The sequence below is a fragment of the Podarcis raffonei genome, chromosome 14, assembly GCF_027172205.1.
Source record: "Podarcis raffonei isolate rPodRaf1 chromosome 14, rPodRaf1.pri, whole genome shotgun sequence".
Lineage (NCBI taxonomy): Eukaryota > Metazoa > Chordata > Lepidosauria > Squamata > Lacertidae > Podarcis > Podarcis raffonei.
In genome coordinates, this window is record NC_070615.1 from 7,401,059 (window position 1) to 7,422,765 (window position 21,707).

A 21,707-nucleotide genomic window follows, 5' to 3' on the forward strand; every position below is an offset into this window, starting at 1 on the left:
CCACATGAAATGCGTTGTCTAATATGTTGATGCAGAAACAGTTGCATGTCCTCTTGATCCTCCGAGACCCATGAAGAGGTCCAGGGTCAAAAGTATTTTGGGTGTAAAATCACAGAGGCATGGGTGTGGTTAGGACATGTGTGCCCATTTTTGATCAGGTGACTGTCAGGGCATGTCTGAATATAAAAAACTATGGTTTATTCTAGCCCTCCAACCTTTCCCTCCAGAGATGGATGTTGCAAAGAGAGGCAGCAGCAGAACTCTGGCCCATGTTGATAACATGGATGAGTCCCCATGCTATAATTCCAATGGGTTAGGGTTACGCCTCATCAGAATAGACCCAATTAAATGGATGGACATGACTAAAACCTTTCAACTAAAACTAAAAGTGCGGGGTCCCACGCACACTGTATATTCGAAGCACACCAGTTCTCCCACGGAATCATGGGAACGGTAGTTTGCCTCTCACAGGGCTACAATTCCCAGGATTCTTTGCAAGGAGGACGATGTGCTTCAAGTGTATGGTGTGTACACAGCCTAGGTGGACCAATGGTTGGACTTGGGCAGCATGTGCAACATATATTCAAAGCACACATACCTTCCCAAGAATCCTGGGAACTGTAGTTTGTTCAGGGTTCTTGGAATTGTAGCTCTGTGTGTGATAAACTAGCACCCAGGCTGCTTTGGGGGGGGGGGCAGGGAGATGTGCTTTAGATGTATGGTGTGTAACCTTAGTTTGATGCGACCCAATCATTGTTTGATAACCAACGGGAGCAGTTTCATGTTCAGTTTTCCCAGAGCTATGCCTCTTTTAACTCGGCCAGCAGTTTCTCAGTGGGAGTCAAACTGGGATGTGAGGCTGCTTTGTAAGGTAGATCCTTGTGAACAGGGAGGGCGGCGGCGGCGGGGGGGGGGGACACAAGGGCACGGAATGCCTTCGCAATTCTTCACCATGTACCTCGACCATGTTCTAATATTATTCCTTGAATTGCTTCCAGGAGCACCTTCTGTGCGATCATTGCTCAGCTGACTGAGGAAACCCAGCCCCTTTTTGAAACCACTCTCAAATCCTACGCCGTCTCCGAGAATGCAGATGCCAAGTTCACCTGCATCGTGACAGGTACGTTAGCACAGTTAGCACAGCAGCAAGATGCAGGGATTCAGATAAAGTGTAATGGCTGTTGTTGTTGTTTAATTAAATTTGTATACTGCTGTTCAGCCATAGACCTCAGAGCGGTCCACGACATAAAATGGCAGTATAAAAACCACAAAATGCATAGCAAAAAAAAGATCAAACGAATAATCTCTGCTCCCAAAACACATTTAAAAGGGCATTGGATGTCAATCAGCCAAAGGCCTGGTTGTAGAGGAATGTTTTCACCTGGCGCCTAAAGGTGTACAATGAAGGTGCCAGGTGAGTCTCCCTGGGGAGAGTATTCCACAGATGGCAAGCCTCAGAGGATGATTGCAGGGTCTGGATAGGTTCATATGGAGGGAGACAGTCCTTGAGGCATTGCGGTCCTGAGCCCTTTAAGGTTTTATAGGTCAAGACCAGTACTTTGAACTGGGCCTGGAAACTTATTGGCATACCCTGCAGTTGGGCCAGGATTGGCATTATTTGCTCAAACCTTCTTGCCCTGGGGAACAACCTGGCTGCCAAATTCAGCACTCTTTTTCTCTCTTTCTCAGGGTCCAGCTAGACATGATAGTGGCAGACGTGTTCATGTGTCTGCCCCGTTTGCGCATGATGTCAGATCTAAAATTAGTACTGAATAAACCAGAACATTTGCAGCATAAAAAGTTACAAGGGTTTAGCAGTAAATTACGGGGCATGCACCAATTGGAAACAAAGCGGTATGACCATCTTAAAACTTTTGTAAGCACAAACAGTATTGTTTGTATTGTTCTATGTGAACAAACAGTTCACATAGAACTGCACTGGTACCATCATGAGCCGAAATCATCCTGAAGCATGATAAAAATAATGTCTGGAGGCCCTCCCAGTTCAGCCCTGAGAGTTTTTTGTCCGTTACCAGGATCTGTACTCTTACAAGTCTTGTGGTACTATCCAGTTCCAGTCAATTTCCTAGCTCTGGGTGCAAGAACACCTCACAGCCAGTTCTCTCAATCTCAAATGTTTGCTTCTGTCTCCCAAACACTGTGGCGGAATCTCTTAGAGGCGCTTCAGTTTTCTCTTGAGAGACCAAGATAAATGGTTGCAGGCTGGAGCCCTTCTTCTGATAACAGGCCGGATCTGTGCGCTTGTGACAGTTTCTTTCATGGCTTGGAATAATGCGCAAGGGTGTTTTTGGTTTTATAATCCCCTTCCAAGTGGCTGAATTCCTAAACCTGGTAGCTGGAGCAGAGAGTTGACGCCTCCTGCTACTTGCATTTGAACCACACTTTTTTGCTACTTAGACACCCTGCAACAAGCACAGCCCCATTCTTTCCCTCCAGCCATTTTTTCATCTTAGGGCACTTCCAGATGAGCTGTTTCTTGGGCATAAATCCTGATTGGTTTGCAGGGAGATTGACTTGGCTATTTAATGAGCATTCCTTCCGATCAACCTGAATTTGCCAAGTTGTGACTGCGTCTCAGCCAAAAATAGGGATTGTAAGGAAGGGTAGTCTTTGAGAGGAACCTCTCTAGTTTCAAAAAACAATGCCAAACCCTTTTAAAATCACACTTTTGCAAATGGTATAAATTTCCCCCAAATAGTGAAATAGATTTGCACAGCTTACTCCGCACCCAGATTTCCTTAACACTTAGTTGCATTTTATTTGGGCCAGTCTATAATTTGATTTTACTGCACACCAGCTGTGGACTTGGATGCTCCTGGTGTACCCTTTGCACCCAGGGTGATCTCATCTTCGCCTCTCTCCCCTTGGCCTCCTGGTGGGCTTCAAATGCCCTTTCTGCTCCAAGATTCTGTCTCTCTCTCTGTTGCTTTCATTCCTTGACCAATGGCTGCTGTCTCGATCTCTCTGCTGTCCTCAAAGCAAAGTAAAAATAGCACCTCCCCGATGCACGTCTGGCTTTCCCCATATATTCAGACAATTTACAGTATCCCCACCCCTTCCGTTTTTAAAAAGCATTTCCTTCCTTTTGGGTAGACTGGGGGCTTGGCTAGCATGCCTGGTCGCTGCTCCTAAGAGTTCAGTGACAGCCTGTATCTTCCTTTGAAATGACAGGAATAAATTATCTCTGCTCAGCGAGAGGGAGGTTAGGCAAGGGCACAATTGTATCTGCGATGACTAGCATCTTTTGTGTAAGATCCTGGAGCTTTCAGGGACTTCAAAGGGCAGCTAGTCCACCCATGTTGAGGCAGATCTGCTGCTACAGCATCTCTAATAAGTGACTGTTCAGCCTCTGCATTAAAACCACAGACAAAGGAGAGTGAATCGCCTTCCTCCACACAGCCAAAGAGGGGCAAGTCTGCTGAAGTTTATGCAGACAAATACAAAATTGACAAGTGAATAATCCACTCATCCCCAACCTTGTGACCTCCAGATGTTGTTGGGATCTGACTCATTGTCCCTGACCATTGGCCATGCTGGCTGGGGCTGATGGGAGCTAGAGTCCCACAACTTATGGAGTGCACCAGGTTGGGCAAGGCTGGTATAATATTTCTCCTTTCTCAAACAGTAGAGCATGACATGCTTAATTTCAGGGTCGTGGGTTCAAGCCCCATGTTGTTTATTGTTGTTGTTGTTGTTGTTGTTGTTGTTGTTGTTGTTGTTATACCCCATCCATAGGGTGGGGTTGTGGGTTAAACCACAGAGCCTAGGACTTGCCGATCAGAAGGTCGGCAGTTTGAATACCTGCGATGGGGTGAGCTCCCGTTGCTCAGTCCCTGCTCCTGCCAACCTAGCAGTTCAAAAGCACGTCAAAGTGCAAGTAGATAAATAGGTACCACTCTGGCGGGAAGATAAATGGCATTTCCGTGTGCTGCTCTGGTTTGCCAGAAGCGGCTTAGTCATGCTGGCCACATGACCCGAAATCTGTACACCGGCTCCCTCGGCCAATAAAGTGAGATGAGCACCGCAACCCCAGAGTGGGTCACGACTGGACCTAACGGTCAGGGATCCCTTTACCTTTACCCCACGCATCTGGCTGGGTTTCCCGAGCCACTCTGGGCCGCTTACCACATAGATAAAAGCATAGTAAAATGTTGAGCAAAATGATTCCTTACAGTTCTATTATCCTTCCTCCCAATTGCCTTGTTTTCCATTTTAGGGCTGGGTGTGCATCATTTAGCGGCAAACAAATGCCTTCAATAAATTAAAAAATGGTACCCAATGGGTTCAGTAACTCTTGGTGTGTTGTGGGATTACAGAGAATTGCCATCATCTTTCTGCAGTCACTGTCATAGGAGAGGCTTCCCAAGGCATATGAAATTACTGATTCTCATTTCACCCTGTGTACCTTCCAAGGAATCAGCCGCTTGTGGCTGTGTGAATGGGACCAAACAGCTGACACACCTCAAACTCACCTGGAGTCATATTCCTCAGCCCAGAGTTAGGATGGAGAGAGATCCAGTTGTTTGAAATTAAAGGCAAACCTCCCTAGTTTGCACTTTCTGAAACAGCACAGGAACTGAAATGCAGCCATCTTCTATAATTTGTGCTTCTTCACATTTTTCCGCAGTGCAGCTCTCCAGTGGAGTAAAGTGTACAAAAAGGTGTATATTAGGGTAAAATGTGCAAAAGAAGCAGCAGCATAAATTTATTATTTGTGAAAGGAGTGTATTAGGACTGGGCATATCTGGCTTTAAACATTACGATATATCACCAACTAAATATTTTGATATACTGATATATCACAATGTCTGAAATGATGGAGCTTCACGGTTTTCTCCACATTGTGATCTTTGCACAGCGCGCGCACACACACACACACACACACACACAGATTTGCAATATATCGCCAGCTCAAAAATTATGAAACCGACATCAAAATATGGATTTCAAACCTGTTTTGGACAATATATATCGCCCAGCCGTAGAGTGTATTAGAGACAATTGCTTTGCAACGTATGTATAACAGACAAAATTGCACACACAAATGTGTATATTTTAGCACACATTTGCAGTAAAATGTTGATGAATTTTCTCAAGTCCTTTTAATGCATGGCTTGGACTTTTGATTTTTATAATCATCATGTTTTTCATTTGTTGTGAGGGCTGTTCATAGTAGAATGGTGAGACAGAAATTTGTAAATAAATATAAGTGGAGAATTGTCTCCCTCACTGGGCTCTAAGCCCAAGTTTGCAAGTAAACATGGACCCAGACCCCCTGAAACTGAATGTGTGGGTGGGGGATTTGAGGGGGAAATTAACCATCTAGGAAAGAGTTAAGTGGCTTCCTCCTCCACTTGACAATTATTTTTTTTTGCTTTTTGCTGCAAATCACACCTCCCTAGCCTCAATTTGCAAAGAAGAAGCAGACAAAATTAAATTCCAGTCCAAATCCCCACCATATTTTATTTTTGTAAAGTGTGATAAACTCCTCAAGTGAGATGAGATTGCATGTCATTTGCAGGTTTTGTCTTGTTTGAGAAAGGACACTTTCCTCTATGCAAGGAATCTGGATTTCCCCCCAAAAACTGCCAGATAAAAATTAAGAAACATCTGCATCTCATGGGCATGGTCTCCTCCAGATGTTGTTGGACTGGCACTCCTGAGATTAATTAATTTTGAGTTTATTAAATTAACACCCCAACCTTCCTCACAGAAGAGCCTGGGGCAGGCTGACCATCACTGACCACTGGCTGTGCTGATGGGAGTTGGAGTCGAGCGATCTCCGGAGGACCCCACATTGGCTACCCAGCTTGGATTGGGTTACTGGGCTGAGAGAGGGGGTGAATACTCTTGGGGCCACGGAGTCTTCAAGCTGGATGTCCTCTGTTCTCTAAGCAGAAATGGCTGGCGTGTTTCCAGGCTCTTTCCTGCCGCTGCGATGGCTAACAATTTACTTTAAAAGCAACTGTTTTGCTTCCCTCCTGGAAAAGGCCATAGATTCTCAGTCGAAACAAAATAAAAAAATTCCTTCCAGTAGCACCTTAGAGACCAACTAATAATAATAATACAGTGGTACCTCAGGTTAAGTACTTAATTCGTTCCGGAGGTCTGTACTTAACCTGAAACTGTTCTTAACCTGAAGCACCACTTTAGCTAATGGGGCCTCCTGCTGCTCCCACGCTGCCGCTGCACAATTTCTGTTCTCATCCTGAAGCAAAGTTCTTAACCTGAGGTACTATTTCTGGGTTAGCAGAGTCTGTAACCTGAAACGTAAGTAACCCGAGGTACCACTGTAATAATAATAATAATAATAATAATAATAATAATAATACCCCGCCCATCTGGCTGGGTTTCCCCGGCCACTCTGGGCGGCTTCCAACAGAATATTAAAATACAATAACCTATTAAACATTAAAAGCTTCCCTAAACAAGGCTGTCTTCAGATGTCTTCTGAATGTTAGGTAGTTGTTTATCTCTTTGACATCTGAAGGGTGAGCGTTCCACAGGGTGGGTGCCACTACCGAGAAGGCCCTCTAAGTTTCTTATTGGTATGAGCTTTCTGAAGAAGTGTGCATGCACATGAAAGCTTATACCAATAACAAACTTAGTTGGTCTCTAAGGTGCTACTGGAAGGATTTTTTAATTTTGTTTCGACTAAGGCAGACCAACACGGCTACCTACCTGTAAATAGATTCTCAGTGTTAGAGAATTGCCTTTGCATGCAGCAGGTCCCAGGTACAATCCCCATCATCTCTGGGTAGGACTGGGAGAGACCCCTGCTCAAAACATTTGAGAGCTGCTGCCAGCCAGTGTAAACAGCACTAAGCTAGTTGGATCCAATGGTCTGAACTGGCTCAGTACAAGGCAGCTTCATATGTTCTTCTTGTGGGTTTCTGCCCCCGCATAAGTCAAAATTCAGAAGCTGCTGAGCATGGGGCTATTGCTGCATTCTCCCTCTCCTAGGAAGGTTTCCCCTCTAAAGTTTTCTCTACTTCTGCAAACCTTGGTGCTTTCCCAAAGCTGGTTGATACTTTGCTCTTGTGCATGGATGGTACTGTTTGAGCTATATCACCTGTGACATTTGCTGCCTGCACGTTGGAAATATTATTATTATTTATTGAGTTTATATATGGCCCTATACCCGGAGGTCTCAGGGCAGTTCACAGAAAAGATCACAACATATATAATCTGAATAAAAAGAATAACCCAATACCTCACACCCCAAGAAAAGAGCCACATTTTAAAAGGGTATATAGGATATCAAACAGATCAACCAAAGGCCTGGTTAAAAAGGAATATTTTTGCCTGGCACCTAAAGGTCTGTAATGAAGGTGCCAGGGAAACTTCCCTGGGGACAGCATTCCACAGACGGGGAGCCACTACAGAGAAGGCCCTTTCTTGTGTTGCCACCCTCTGGACCAGGGGTCAGCAAACTTTTTCAGCAGGGGGCCGGTCCACTGTCCCACAGACCTTGTGGGGGGCCGGACTATATTTTGGGGGGGAAATGAACGAATTCCTATGCCCCACAAATAACCTAGAGATGCATTTTAAATAAAAGGACACATTCTACCCATGTAAAAACACGCTGATTCCCAGGCTGTCTGCAGGCCAGATTTAGAAGGCGATTGGGCTGGATCCGGCCCCTGGGCCTTAGTTTGCCTACCCAAGTTCTGGACCTCTCGAGGAGAAGGCACACGAAGAGCCTCAGAAGATGATCTCAGGGTCTGGGTAGGTTCATATGGAGAGAGGCTCCTTGAGGTATTGCGGTCCTGAGCAGTTTAAGGCTCAGGGAGCCTTGGTTGGTTGGTTTATTCAGAGTGCAACAATAGTACTTGTGGATAGATATCTACTGGATGTCTGCACTGATGGGAAACAAAGCGATACGTCTGCCCCAAAGCTTTTGCAGGTGCAAACAGTGTTGAAAGTGGAGTCACGTATAACACCCCTCCCAGCACCATCGTGAGCACAAATAATCATGCATGCACAAGGACCTGTGGAGGGGGGCCTTGGGCTGTGTACACACCACAGATTCAAAACATGCCCCCAAGAGTTCTGGGAGCTGAAGTTTACCTTTCACAGAGCTGCAATTCCCAGTGCCCTTCGCAACTTACAGTTCCCAGGATTCCTGGGCAGGAGAGGACTTTAAATGTTCTTTAAATGCACGGTGTGTGCATGTTGTGTACAGTGGGAATCCCTCCATGGTATATGCAAAGTGTGCGCATGGTTTCTCCCTTCCCCCTCGCCAAACCTGGCAGCCTCATCTGTGCATGATATCCTCAGTTATAGAGAATGCCCCCAGCAGCAGCACCTGTGACTACTGGCGATGTGTCTGAGAGATGTAATCAGAGTCCCTGGAGGGAAACGGTCTAACCAAGTTCTTGGGCAGATCTTCCACATGCTGGCGGTGGGGGGGGGGGGGGGGGAGGCAGCTCCTATTACAGCTCTCTCTGACCACGTCACTCCTGTGATTCTTGGCCAGAAGAACTGCTGAAGGGGCAGGGATGGCAAACCGGCCGGCCCTTCGCTTCACTTTGGCCTCTTTTTGCATTCTGTAGCCACCGTGTCCGCGTGGACCAGTCAGAGATCTTAGTAGGGGCAAGGCACGCCTCCCAGGGCACCTTTGAAAGGATGGTTTTAATGGGCAATTTGATGTGGAAATGGACCTGTTGCTACCCCAGTTAGAGTTGTTGGCAAATATCTCTTTCTGATTTAATTGGAGAAGGGTAGAACATCTGCTTGGCGGGCAAAAGGTCCCAGATGATTGATTGATGATTTTCAATTTTATACATTTCAACCATTTTATAATCATTTTAACATTTCAAAATTTGACTTCCTCCCCCCTCTTTCTGTGGTTCCTTAAATTTATTTTTAGTTGCTAAATATCCAAATTAACTTAATTCACTCATTTATTCATCCACTTTAAATACATGCTTTTATAAAACTGCAGGTTATTACAGTAATCCTGCCAGTGTTCTTATCTGTTTACAATTTATTTTTAAATATTCCATAAACCATTTCTATTCTTTTATAATAAGTTTGTCATCTTGATTTCTTATTTTTCCGGTAAGTTTCACCATTTCTGCATATTCCATATGTTTTTTGTATCCATTCTTCTTTCGCTGGGACTTCTTCTGCTTTCTATTTTTGGGCAAGTAACATTCTTGCTGCTGTAGCCGCATAATAAATTTCTATACAGTTTGGATAGTTCTGTCCCTATAACTCCCCAAAGGAAAGAAGGGTCCAGATTCAACCCCTGGCACCTCCAGGAAAGCTTGGCGAAGGATTTTGCTCTGAAGCCTCGAAAGGAGGGGATTAAAGTTAGGAAAAGAGCTGCTATTGCATCTTTTAAAAGCCATTTCTGCAACAGAACTGCTTCCTGGCTAGTTGCACTCTTTGCCTAGGACTCATTGCAGCGCAGAGGATGGCTCCAAATCTGGTGAGAGAGCCCTGCTCTCTTTGTGGGGCTCTCTTGCGCATTCCTCTCTGTGTAAGGGGACTTCGGCCCCCAGGCAGCCCTGCCCTGGCCCCTCTGCAAGGCGGTGTGTGCCTGTGAGCTGAGATAACTTTTTGAACTTCGCCCAAGTGCCGAGACCTAAGCAGGGGAAGGGAGAGGATGGAATGAGAGACACTGGAGGTCACCTTGGTTGTGGCAAATTGGAAGGACAGTTGCGAGAGAGAGAAGCTGGTTTTGGAAACTGGGAGGAGAGAGGCAGGCACCTCCGGAGAGGAAAAACAGGCAAGGTTTCGATCGTCCCCTGTTTGCACATGTGTGCACTTGTTTTTATCCTGCCCTGCCTATGCACGTTGGGGTGGGTGGGTGTCCTCATTTTATCCTCACAACAATTCTGCGAGGTAGACCAGGCTGAGAAGCAATGGTGGCTGAAGATCCCCCAGTGTGGTTTATGGCTGAAGGGAGACTTGGACTTGCATCTTTCCAGTCCATGTTCCAACAACTGCATAACCACAGGTGGAAGAGGACAGGGGCATGTGCCCCTTTCTAAATAGCTGTAGAGATGAGGGAATTTCAGCAGGTAAATCTGCACCCCTGAAATTCTTTTGCACGGCTTTGAAAGGGCGCAGGAGCCTTGTTTTCCTTGGCATCTGGCCTCCCTATCTCCTGCGAAAACTCTGGTGTGGGAGCCATTGTTGGCTCTTTGGTTGCCTCCAAATCCATGCTCTGTGATTCTGTGGTTACGAGAAAGGCCGTGTGAAATAAATAACGGCAGTCAGATACATCTGTGTATTTGCATAGTGTGTGTAGGTCCTCAGAGCTGCATTCCTATTTACAAAGCTGACCTCTTATATTCCCAAAGTGCACCTGCGTGGAGCAAGAGGCGACCAGAGGTTCTGGTCCTCTTATTTTTCCACAGTCCCTAAGTCAGAGTTTAGAGCCAGTGTGTGACCTTGGAGATCCTTAGTCTGCTTGATTACCACCTTAAGGCCCTCTGGAGAGCCAGTGTGGTGTAGTGGTTAAGAGCAGTGGACTCGTAATCTGGTGAACCGGGTTCGCTTCCCCGCTCCTCCACATGCAGCTGCTGGGTGACCTTGGGCCAGTCACACTTCTCTGAAGTCTCTCAGCCTCACTCACCTCACAGAGTGTTTGTTGTGCGGGAGGAAGGGAAAGGAGATTGTGAGCCGCTTTGAGACTCCTTCAGGTAGTGATAAAGCGGGATATCAAATCCAAAAATCCAACTCTTCTGGACAAGTCGCTGCAGAACTGTTCCAAATTGGTTTCCTATAGCCATTCAGTATCCTGTAAGTTTGACTCCTATTTCAGTGGCTGTGTGTGTGTGTGTGTGTGTGTGTGTTCGCGTTCTGGCAGGAGCTTAATCCTCCCTCTTGTGGACCAGAGATAACCAGGGAAGCACAGCGGAAAACCAAGCTGCTCCCTGGACGCTTTCCCCCCACAGTGCAAACAGTGTGTAAATCAATAGGAATGGGTTTAGGAAACGAGTCTTATGTTAATGCCTCGGGTTTAAAGCTGTAATTATCACTGTGCAAACATCCCTGAAGCTTAGAGGGGATGCTGAATGCGCTTTGCAAGAATATGATCCAAGCTTATGCACGGTTCCCAGAATGGGCACTATTCAAGAGCCACTTAAGGATGAAACTGTCTGGGATTGAGCTGCTTTCCTTGGGTGGATCCATGCAGCCTGAGCTTTTCTCGAATCCAGAGGCAGGAGAAGGCAGCAATTGCCTGCAGATTGCTTGCTGGAGAAACTCTGCCTCTTGAGAATTAGCTAGGGGCAAGCTCCCATCTTTGCTCACTTTGGCTGGGCTCAGGATAAGCCGAACTCTTTCCTCAAACAAAACGAAATAGCGCAAATGATTTCTGAGGCAAGCCAAACTGATTTCCGAAGCCAACATTCACTTGCTCGGTCCCTAAAATTGCTGTAGTCCTTGGGGAAATGACATTTCCCAGGGATTATTTGCTGTATTTCCCTCCCTCATGTTTGTTAGGAGGCTAGGATTGGCCCGGGGGGGGGGCGGAGGTGGGCAAATGTGGCTGGCTGGCTAGATGAGGTTGTTGTTTTTTGTGGGGTGGGGGCTCCGTGGGGAATCAGAATTCAGGAGAGTGATGCTCGTTGCGCATTTGAGACAAGCATCATCGGCTGCCGAGTCTTATGCTTGCAAGTCGGGAAATATGAGCCTTGACTCCTCTGAGTCAAAGGCATATCTAGCACTGTGTACCACACACTGATCCCAAATGTCCTCTCAGTTCCCCCGGGGACATTTAGGCTATAAGGAAGGAGTGGGGGAACCTGTGTTGCTAGGATACAACTCCATCACCTCTGACCATTGGCCATGCTGGGTTCTGATGGGGTGGATGGTGCCCATTGGGACTAGTGAGACAGAAGACAGAGGGCCTGGCAGTAGCTGGAGCCCAGAGCCAAGGACAAACAAAGCCAATCTGTTCTAGTTTTGCCCCTAGTGAGTTCCATGCTGTCAACACAAAGGGTAAGATCTTCTAGTAGCTGTGTGTCCTAGGAATTTAGGTGAGGGCCAGCCACGGATGAGTTGAAGAGGGTTCAATCAATGGGTGGCAGTGAGCAGTTGGTGGTTGGCCCATTTAGTGCCTAAGCAGGAAGAAGCTGGCAGGCAATGCCATCCCCTAGACTGGATGCAAATATGGAGACAGACCTGTGAGGGCAGGCTGAGGCTGGTGGGGCACTGCCCCATTTGCCCTCATGGATCAGCCTCCACTGTGCGGAAAGTCACAGGTTCTCCAACCCCTGCTCATGAGGAGCTATGGGTGCAAAAGCTACATTGCAGGTGCCGTCTCTCTGTGCCTCTCTACTTATTGGTGCAGGGAGGACTGGACCCAGAGGAAGCTGTTTTGTAAGGCAAGCGGGCAACTTTAACTCTCCTTGGAGGGGTAGGCAAGTTTAGAGATGAGCGATTCCTTCCCCTCCCCTCTGGCCCATCTTAGTTCCGTATGCCCATAGCTGATCCTAGCAAGAATATAGCCTCTTTGGCTCAGAAGCAGCCAGTCACACATGTTATCATGATGTCATTGTACTAAAAAGGCAGATGGCATCTGTCATCCAATGGCATTTGGAGGGCACAAGCAGGCTGTGATGCAACCGCTGTTGCTTCTGTCCAATGGAAACTTCGGGTTCAGTTTACAGACTGTGATGCTTGGTTCTCCATGGAGCTTCTGGTCCACTGCTAAGTGTCTGTTTTTTAACCTTAGGTTTCCACCCCCCAAAGCAGGCTCACTTCCTAGAACAGCGGGGATGTTCTCATCGCCCATTTATGTCAGATGGGACAAGAAAAGATCACCTGATCCGCACTACACTCTTCCCAAGTCATGCTTACGAACGGTTGTTTGTTCCGACGAGTGAAAACCTGCCGTATGGTGAAAAACTTCCCATATGATTTAGCAGCAAAGGGGGTTCCTCTTCACTTTAACATGCAATTAATTTAAGCACAGGTTGACTTTGGCAGGCCATGCTGGAATCCCAATGAATCAGGTTTCAGAGGGTAGTTTGTTTTTTTGATATGTCTAGATCGCAACTTGCCATGTCCCAATTTAACCTGCTTTTGGGAGATAGTTTAGCATGTGGTTCAGTTGCAAACTGGACATTTGATGCAACGTTTGTAAGTCTGGGTCAACCTTCCCTCCTTTTGCATCTGGACGGTCAGGAATATTATTTCCTTGTTTTACCTTCCTTTATATCCTTCCCCTTCCTCTGTTGTCTCCCCCAAATTTCTGGATTTTGGGCCTCATCTGCATGATGCATGCAAAGCAATATCGTGCCACTTTAAACAGCCATGGCTTCCCCCAAAGCATTATGGGAACTGTAGTTTGCTAAGGATACTGATTGTTATGAGACCCCCATTCCCAGAGAGCTACAGTTTCTAGAGTTCCGTGGGAAAAGCTATTGATTATTAAACCACTCTGAGAATTGTAACTTTGGGGGCGGGGGGAGGACAGGCACCATTATCTTTTTATTATTGTTGCTGTTTGTTTATTTAGCTTATCAGTTGCACAATTTTACAGAATAAATCAAAGGTACTTACAACAATAAATAGATCATTCATTTAAATCAGCATAAAATAAAACATAAAAGTTTTTTAAACAGACATATTTTTAAAAAGACAGGATTAAAATATCCACTCACTGAAAAACACTACAGATAATTAAAAGCCTAAGGTTTTGCGGAAAAGAAAAGTTTTAGTCTGGTGCCTAAAGATAGGTAATGCTGGGGCCCTACAAGCCTCTCTGGGGGGAGCCACCACAGAAAATACACATTCTTATGTTGCTACCCTCTGCAACTTCCCTGGAGGAGGCACATGATGCAAGACCTCGGACAGCAAACTTGGGGTCCAGGTCAGTTCATATGGGAAAAGTGGTCCTTGACGTATTAAGGCCATGAGCCACAGTACATTTCTGAGTACAATTCAAAGTGTTGGTGTTGACCTTTAAAGCCCTCAATGGCCTCGGCCCAGTATACCTGAAGGAGCGTCTCCACCCCCATCGTTCTGCCCGGACACTGAGGTCCAGCACCAAGGGCCTTCTGGCAGTTCCCTCACTGCGAGAAGCCAAGTTACAGGGAACCAGGCAGTAGTGGCGGTAGGGGCGCCCGCCCTGTGGAACGCCCTCCCATCAGATGTCAAAGAGATAAACAACTACCTGACCTTTAGAAGACATCTGAAAGCAGCCCTGTTCAGGGAAGTTTTTAATGTGTAACATTTTAATGTATTTTTAATCTTTGTTGGAGGCCGCCCAGAGTGGCTGGGGAGACCCAGCCAGATGGGCGGGGTACAAATAAATTATTATTATTATTATTATTATTATTATTATTATTATTATTATTACTACTACTACTATTACTACTACTACTACTACTACTACTACTACTACTACTACATAAGACTTCATAGGTCAAAACCAACACTTGGAATTGGGCCCAGAAACTAATTGGCAGCCGGTTCTTGGCCAGGATCTGTGTTAATGTTCTCAGACCTTCTTGCCCCGTTGAACAACCTGGTTGCCAAATTCTGGGCCAGTTGCAGTTCCTGAACCACCTTCAAAGGCAGCCCACAAATAACAAAGTACAGTAATTTAACCTAAAGTTTCCATAGCTAATGGAAGGCACTCAGTTCCTCTGGGCCCACTTGAGCCTCAAGCAACAGTGGGGGATCCTGGACTTTTCCTTTAGTCGTGCTCAGTTGCAGCCCTTGTTGCTGCTTCTTTGCCTCAGCCTCTCTTTGCCCCAGCCCTATAAACACTGGACCACGTTCCCAAACTTCTGCAGCTCGAATCAATCTCTCTTTTGCAACCAGGAGAGCCATGCAGAACAGAGAAGTTTCTGGTATCAACCTGTATGTGGCAGAATGTGAGACTTTCCTGCATGCACCTTGGAATGATGTTCATCTTGGGGTTATGCGCTCCTTGACTCCCGTGCCCCAATTCCTGCTAATGTGTCATGTCCTAATCAGGTTATCCGCAACCGGAAGTGACCTGGTACAAAGATGATGAAGAGATGGACCGATACTGTGGCTTGCCAAAGTACGAGATCTTTCGTCATGGGAACCGACACACGCTGCAGTTGTACAAGTAAGGAAAGTGTGTGGGCGGGGTGCATTTGTGTGTGTGTGTGTGTTGGGGATACCTGTTAGCTAGCTGTGGCTGGTTTGAATATTGAGGAACATTGGCCTTCTGAAATATGCAATCTGTTCAGGCCTCTATCACTTCCTGGTCTCAAGGCCAAAGGGGCTCTTGCATCCTTTGCATGAGGAGATACAAATTCCCAGATCCATGAAACTGCCATTATTCGTATTCTTATTTGAATTTATATACTGCCCTATACCCGGGGGTCTCGGGGCAGTTCACAGAATAAAAGCCATGCTTCAGAGGTCCAGTCACTCCTTTTGATGATGATGATGATAATTTTCAGTTTTGTACATTTCAATAATTTCACAATCATGTTAACATTTCATAACTCGACTTCCTTCCCCCTCTTTCTGTGGTTCCTTAAATTTATTTTTAATACTTTCTGCGTGTGTAGTGGTTAAGAGCGGTAGTCTCGTAATCTGGGGAACCGGGTTCGCATCTCCGCTCCTCCACATGCAGCTGCTGGGTGACCTTGGGCCAGTCACACTTCTCTGAAGTCTCTCAGCCCCACTCACCTCACAGAGTGTTTGTTGTGCGGGAGGAAGGGAAAGGAGATTGTGAGCCGCTTTGAGACTCCTTCAGGTAGTGATAAAGCGGGATATCAAATCCAAACTCCTCCTCCCCTCCTCCTCCTTCTTCTTCTACTTCTTCTTCTTCTTCTTCTTCTTCTTCTTCTTCTTCTTCTTCTTCTTCTTCTTCTTTAAATATCTACTCTTATAAAACTGCAGGTTACCACAAGAATCCTGCCAATGTTCTTATCTGTTTAAAGTTTATTTGTAAATATTCCATAAACCATTTCCATTCTTTCATTAAAAAAGTTTGTTATCTTGATTTCTTACTTTTTCAGACAGTTTTGCCATTTCTGCACACTCCCTTTTGTTTTTCACAGAAGTCATAAGAACCTAAGTTGAGCCTGCTGGCCCACCTAGTCCAACATCCTGTTCTCTCAGTGGCCAACTAGATGCCTGTGTGTGGGAAACCTGCAGGATTTGAGCGCAAGGGCCCTCTTCCCTCCTGTGCTTTTCAGCAACTGGTGTTCAGAAGCACAGCTATCTTCTAGCTATGGAAACAGAGCCTAGTCGTAAGGACTAGTAGCCATCAATAGTCCTCTCCTTCCTGTTTCTCAGCCAGCTTTGGTTGATGGCCCAGAGGAGCAAACCAGATACAGTGGTACCTCGGGTTACAGATGCTTCAGGTTACAGACTCCGCTAACCCAGAAATAGTACCTCAGGTTAATAATAATAATAATAATAATAATAATAATAATAATAATTATTTATACCCCACCCATCTGGCTGGGTTTCCCCAGCCACTCTGGGCAGCTTCCAACAGAATATTAAAATACAATAACCTATTAAACATTAAAAGCTTCCCTAAACAAGGCTGCCTTCAAATGTCTTCTAAAAGGCTGGTAGTTGTTTTTCTCTTTGACATCTGGTGGGAGGGTGTTCCACAGGGCGGGGGCCACTACCAAGAAGGCCCTCTGCCTGGTTCCCTGTAACTTGGGTTAAGAACTTTGCTTCAGAATGAGAACAGAAATCGTGCAGTGGTGGCAGTGGGAGACCCCATTAGTTAAAGTGGTACCTCAGGTTAAGAAAAGTTTCTGGTTAAGAACGGACCTCCAGAATGAATTAAGTTCTTAACCTGAGGTACCACTGTAATGGCCATGTGCCTGTCCCATTCACATATCAGTAGGAGCAGGGAACCTCTTGTGAAAGAAGTGCGCTGTCGCAGAGTGTTGTGCTTTCCACAGTGCTCCACCAGATACCTCTAGGAAGCTTGCAAATGGGGTGAAGCGTGTGACAGCCCACCATTGCTCCCCAGAAAATTGTATTGAGTGGCAGGCTCCCCCTTTCCAAGCCCTGCATTGAAGATATGGTGGCTAGTGGCCATTGGCAGGTGTCCCCTGCGTGATTTTGCCTCGTCTCCTTTTGAAGACATCTGAGCCAGGGGTAGGGAACATATGGCCTTCCAGCTGCCCCAGCCAGCATGACCAATGGTCACCGATGGGTGGGAGTTGCATCTCAGCGACCTTTGGAGGGCCACAGGTTCCCCCCTCCCGATCTGAGCCGTCAGCTGTCACCGTCTCTTATTGCAGCCAATTCTATAAATTCACGGCCTGCCCTGTGAAGAAGTGCCCGCTTTTGTCTCTGCCGAATCTTCCGCCGGTCAGTTTCCTTGGATGACTCTGAGTTCTATTCTAGTGTTTTTAGAGGACAATTATATAAGCGTCTGTCATGTCTCCCCCATCACCCTTAAGGCACCTTTTCTCTAAACTAAAACCACCCTCCAGTTTTGTGATGGTCACCACCTTGGGTGACTTAGAAGAGGGTGAGGCAATCCCCTGGCTGTCCATGTCTCCTAGGCAGGATGGCGAAGTTCTCCCTCCACAGTCAGAGGCAGGGCTCCTCTGAATATCAGCTGCTGGGAACCATCAGTGCGGAGAGTGCCACTGCGTTCCTTCACCTGATCTTCCCATGGTCTCCTGGTTGGCCATTGTGAACAAAGGATGCTGGCCTAGATGGGACTTTGGACTGATCCAGGAGAGCCACTCCTATGTTTCTATGCTGCAGCCTTTTCCCTCTATGGGATGAACCCCCAATCATTAGGGTTGTCCCTTTCTGCCCCCTTTTTGGTTCTACAATGCTCTTTTTGAGATGGGCGTTTGATCGGTGAAGCCTTCCCATATGTACCTCTGCATTCTGTTTGCACTGTTTTAAAAACTATTTTAAGTTTTTTTTTAATGATGTATTTGTAAACTACCTTGAGATGCATGTAGCAAGTGATTCATAATTTAAATAAAAATAAGAATATTACTTCAGCCACTTTTCTCTTTTCCCAGCTCACTTCCTTTGCTTTGTGATGGTTCAGATTGCTTTACCTGTGTCTCCCAAATGTCCTAGTGTTCTGATTTGTTTTGTAATTCTTCTTTTATGTCAGTGGCCCTGGGGGGTTTCCTGTTGAAGGATGCCGTAAAGGTAAAGGGACCCCTGACCATTAGGTCCAGTAGCGGGTGACTGGGGTTGTGGCACTCATCTTGCTTTATTGGCCGAGGGAGCCGGCGTACAGCTTCCGGGTCATGTGGCCAGCATGACTAAGCCGCTTCTGGCGAACCAGAGCAGCGCACGGAAACGCCGTTTACCTTCCCGCCAGAGCGGTACCTATTTATCTACTTGCACTTTGACGTGCTTTTGAACTGCTAGGTTGGCAGGAGCTGGGACAGAGCAACGGGAGCTCACCCTGTCATGGTGATTCAAACCGCCGACCTTCTGATCAGCAAGTCCTAGGCTCTGTGGTTTAACCTATAGCGCCACCAGCGTCCCTTCGAAGGATGCTGTAGAAATGCTTATAATGAATTATACCGTTTCCTCATTAAGGATGGTCCCTTGCACAAAAACTATATTACCGCCCCCCCCCAATATTAAAGCGTCTGTTTTCTGTTGCTAGGATGATAGAATCGAAAAGTTGGAAGAGACACCTCGCCCCCAAGGGTCATCAAGTCCAACCCCTTGCAATGCAGGAATCTTATTTATAGCATTAATGACAGATTAATCTCTGCTTAAAAACCTCTAATGAAGGAGAGTCCACAACCTCCCAAAGGAGACCGTTCCACTGTCAAACAGCTCATACTGTCAGGAAGTTCTTTCTGATGTTTAGTTGGGATCTCCTTTCTTGTAACTTGGAAAATGTGGGCACACATCTTTGCACACTGAAGTGGTCCTGTCATTTGAGATGATGTTAGTGATGCTGTGGGAGCCAGCGCTGTGAGTGTCATGTGCAGCAAACTCCGTAATGCCAGTTGCATAGTGCTCCTGATTTCCCTCTGGCGGTACTTCCCCACCCAGACTCAATACTTCGGACGGCAGTGTTAAACGGGACAGTTGATGTAAGGCTCAAAGTTTGTATAAAATGATTTTTGGATGGTGTTTAACACCAAGTCGTCCTAACCGTATATATGTGTAAAGGGAATTGGGGGTTGCTTGTGCGTAAAGGGTGCTGCAGCTCTAGGCAGCATTGCCTGGCTGAACCTTTCCCTGGCTGGACAGCCCTTTCTCCATGGCTGTGTCAGTCGCTGGCAGAATCCGTCAGTGGGCGTTTTCTGAACTTCTTCCAACATAGAAGCTCTTTGACCCCAAGTCTCCTCCTAGCCTCCCTGCGCGGAAGTCTCCTGCGCAGAGTGGGCGTGCCCAACGGAGGTCCTGGGCTCTCCCTGCTGGTCTCTGTGGAAGAGTCTTGGAGCCCTCTCTCCGCAGTCCCCCCTTGCTTCCTGGTGTCACTCCTATTTCCTTCCTCAAAGGAAGTTCTCTCTCTCTCCCTGCTGGTCCCTTCTCCTGCATCGTTGGCGAGTCTTACCTCCACTCTAGGCTCCGATGGCAGTTCCCTGACAATATGTAAAGGCGAGCAGTCTGTGTTAGAGATGCAAGATGTTGAATGCTGGCATTCCACATATTGTTATGAGTTTGGGTGAGGGGGTCGGCTGCATGCCTGAGCCCCTTCTAGTTCCTAGATCCAGCATGGATTCAATTCCTGGAATAGCCAGACTAGCTTCCTGGTGAGCTAACAGTCCTCTAAATAGTAGTAGTGGTGGCGGTGATGATGATGATGATGATAGTAATAATAATAATAATAATAGTAATAATAATAATTTATTTATTTATATCCTGCCCATCTTGCTGGGTTTCCCTAGCCACTCTGGGTGGCTTTCAACAAAATATTAAAAACACAATAAAACATCTGACATTAAAAACTTCCCGATACAGGGGCCATTAAGTGATAATAGGCTGCCCAAATACATCATAGGGGGAAACAGCTTGCAAAAATGCATGTATTAGTTAAAACCATATTTTAAAAAATGTATACAGTGGTACCTTCAGGTTACATACGCTTCAGGTTACAGACTCCACTCACCCAGAAATAGTGCTTCAGGTTAAGAACTTTGCTTCAGGATGAGAACAGAAATCGTGCTCCGGAGGCACGGCAGCAGCAGGAGGCCCTATTACCTAAAGTGGTGCTTCAGGTTAAGAACGGACCTCTGGAATGAATTAAGTACTTAACCTGAGGTACCACTGTATTCTAGGAGAACATTCCATTAAAATGCTGGTGAAATATCATGAGGATTAAAAAAAAAATCCTGCAAAAATGTGGAGAACTGGATTTTGAGATTAAAAAACAGAGAGAACAAAAATGGACAGATCCCCCCCCCCCCGTCTACCACAGATCTATGTATGGGCATTCTGCTAAACTGGGCTGACCGAGAAGGAAATGTCTCTTGGCTCCTTCAGAATTGGTTTAATCCCTACATCCACACTCACAGTCCAGGGCCAGCGACGCGGACTTATAAAAAATATTGGGGGGGCCCGGGAAAGCTCATGAATAATAAATAAGCTCATGAATATGCAAATAAAGTGGCGCCGCCTCCTCGTGAGCGAATAGGGGAGAGCGTGCTGCGCCTATTAATCAGCTCCAAAGGAAATTGGGTGGAGCTTTTGCTCGGGAGGGAGGGCAGGAGGCATGCAGCCCGCCCCCCCTGTGCATTTTGGGCTGGGGGAGGGGCGGCGATGGCGCTCTGCTGGAGGGGCGCCGGAGATTATTGGGGGGGCGGAGCCCCCCCAAACGAATTTTTGAGGGGGCTCGGGCCCCCTCAAGCCCCATGGAGTCGGCGCCTATGTCCAGGGCGCATGCTCATTGCTGTCCAAGAATGTGCAAAGAGGACAGCCTGTATGAAGGAGGGGTTTCAGGGCTTATCTACAGCCCACCTGCAGTTTATTAGCTTTCCTGAGGTAATCTAGCAAGTGCCCATTCAAATGCACTAGCGCATCAGTTCAATATGTGACATGTGTGGTTCTGTTTTCCATCTTTAAAAGAGTAAGACACTAAGCATCTCTCCCACTCCTCAAATTGAAAAGTAAATCTGTTTATGTAATTCCGGCAACAGTAACCAGCATAGCATTTATGTAATTCTGACTACAGTAAGTAGCGTAGCAGCCAAGACTACAATCCTGTGCCTTCTTACCCGATTCTTACAATCCTGTGCCTTCTTACCCGATTCTTACAATCCTGTGCCTTCTTTATTGCAGCTGTCAATAAATTTGTGAGCAAGTCCTTCATAGCCTGCAAACCTTCCACCCCATCATGAACTGATAACAATGCTACCTCTGGACTTTCGGTCAGCTTTAACCCAGTGGTTTCTGTTATCTCCTTAAACACCCTTTGCCCAAAAAATTATACACCACACTTGAACATAAGTCCCCGTTTCCTGGCATCCCCTCCAACATAACACCAAATAAAAAGGTAAAGGTACCCCTGCCCGTACGGGCCAGTCTTGACAGACTCTGGGGTTGTGCGCCCATCTCACTCAAGAGGCCGGGGGCCAGCACTGTCCGAAGACACTTCCGGGTCACGTGGCCAGCGTGACATCGCTGCTCTGGCGAGCCAGAGCCGCACACAGAAACGCCATTTACCTTCCCGCTAGAAAGCGGTCCCTATTTATCTACTTGCACCCGGAGGTGCTTTCGAACTGCTAGGTTGGCAGGCATAACACCAAATAGTCCTTGTTTATTTGATT

At 46.5% G+C, this 21,707-nt stretch overlaps 1 protein-coding gene across 2 annotated transcripts in view; it reads left to right on the plus strand.

Annotated features, from left to right (window-relative positions):
- Positions 1-21,707, plus strand: part of ALPK3 (alpha kinase 3) — a 74,722-nt gene that overhangs the window by 15,555 nt on the left and 37,460 nt on the right. For both annotated transcript variants that reach the window (XM_053365180.1, XM_053365182.1), the window contains 2 exons: positions 999-1,120; positions 14,968-15,085. In XM_053365180.1, coding sequence (XP_053221155.1) covers positions 999-1,120; positions 14,968-15,085 — 240 coding nt within the window. The remainder of the gene's footprint in view (positions 1-998; positions 1,121-14,967; positions 15,086-21,707) is intronic.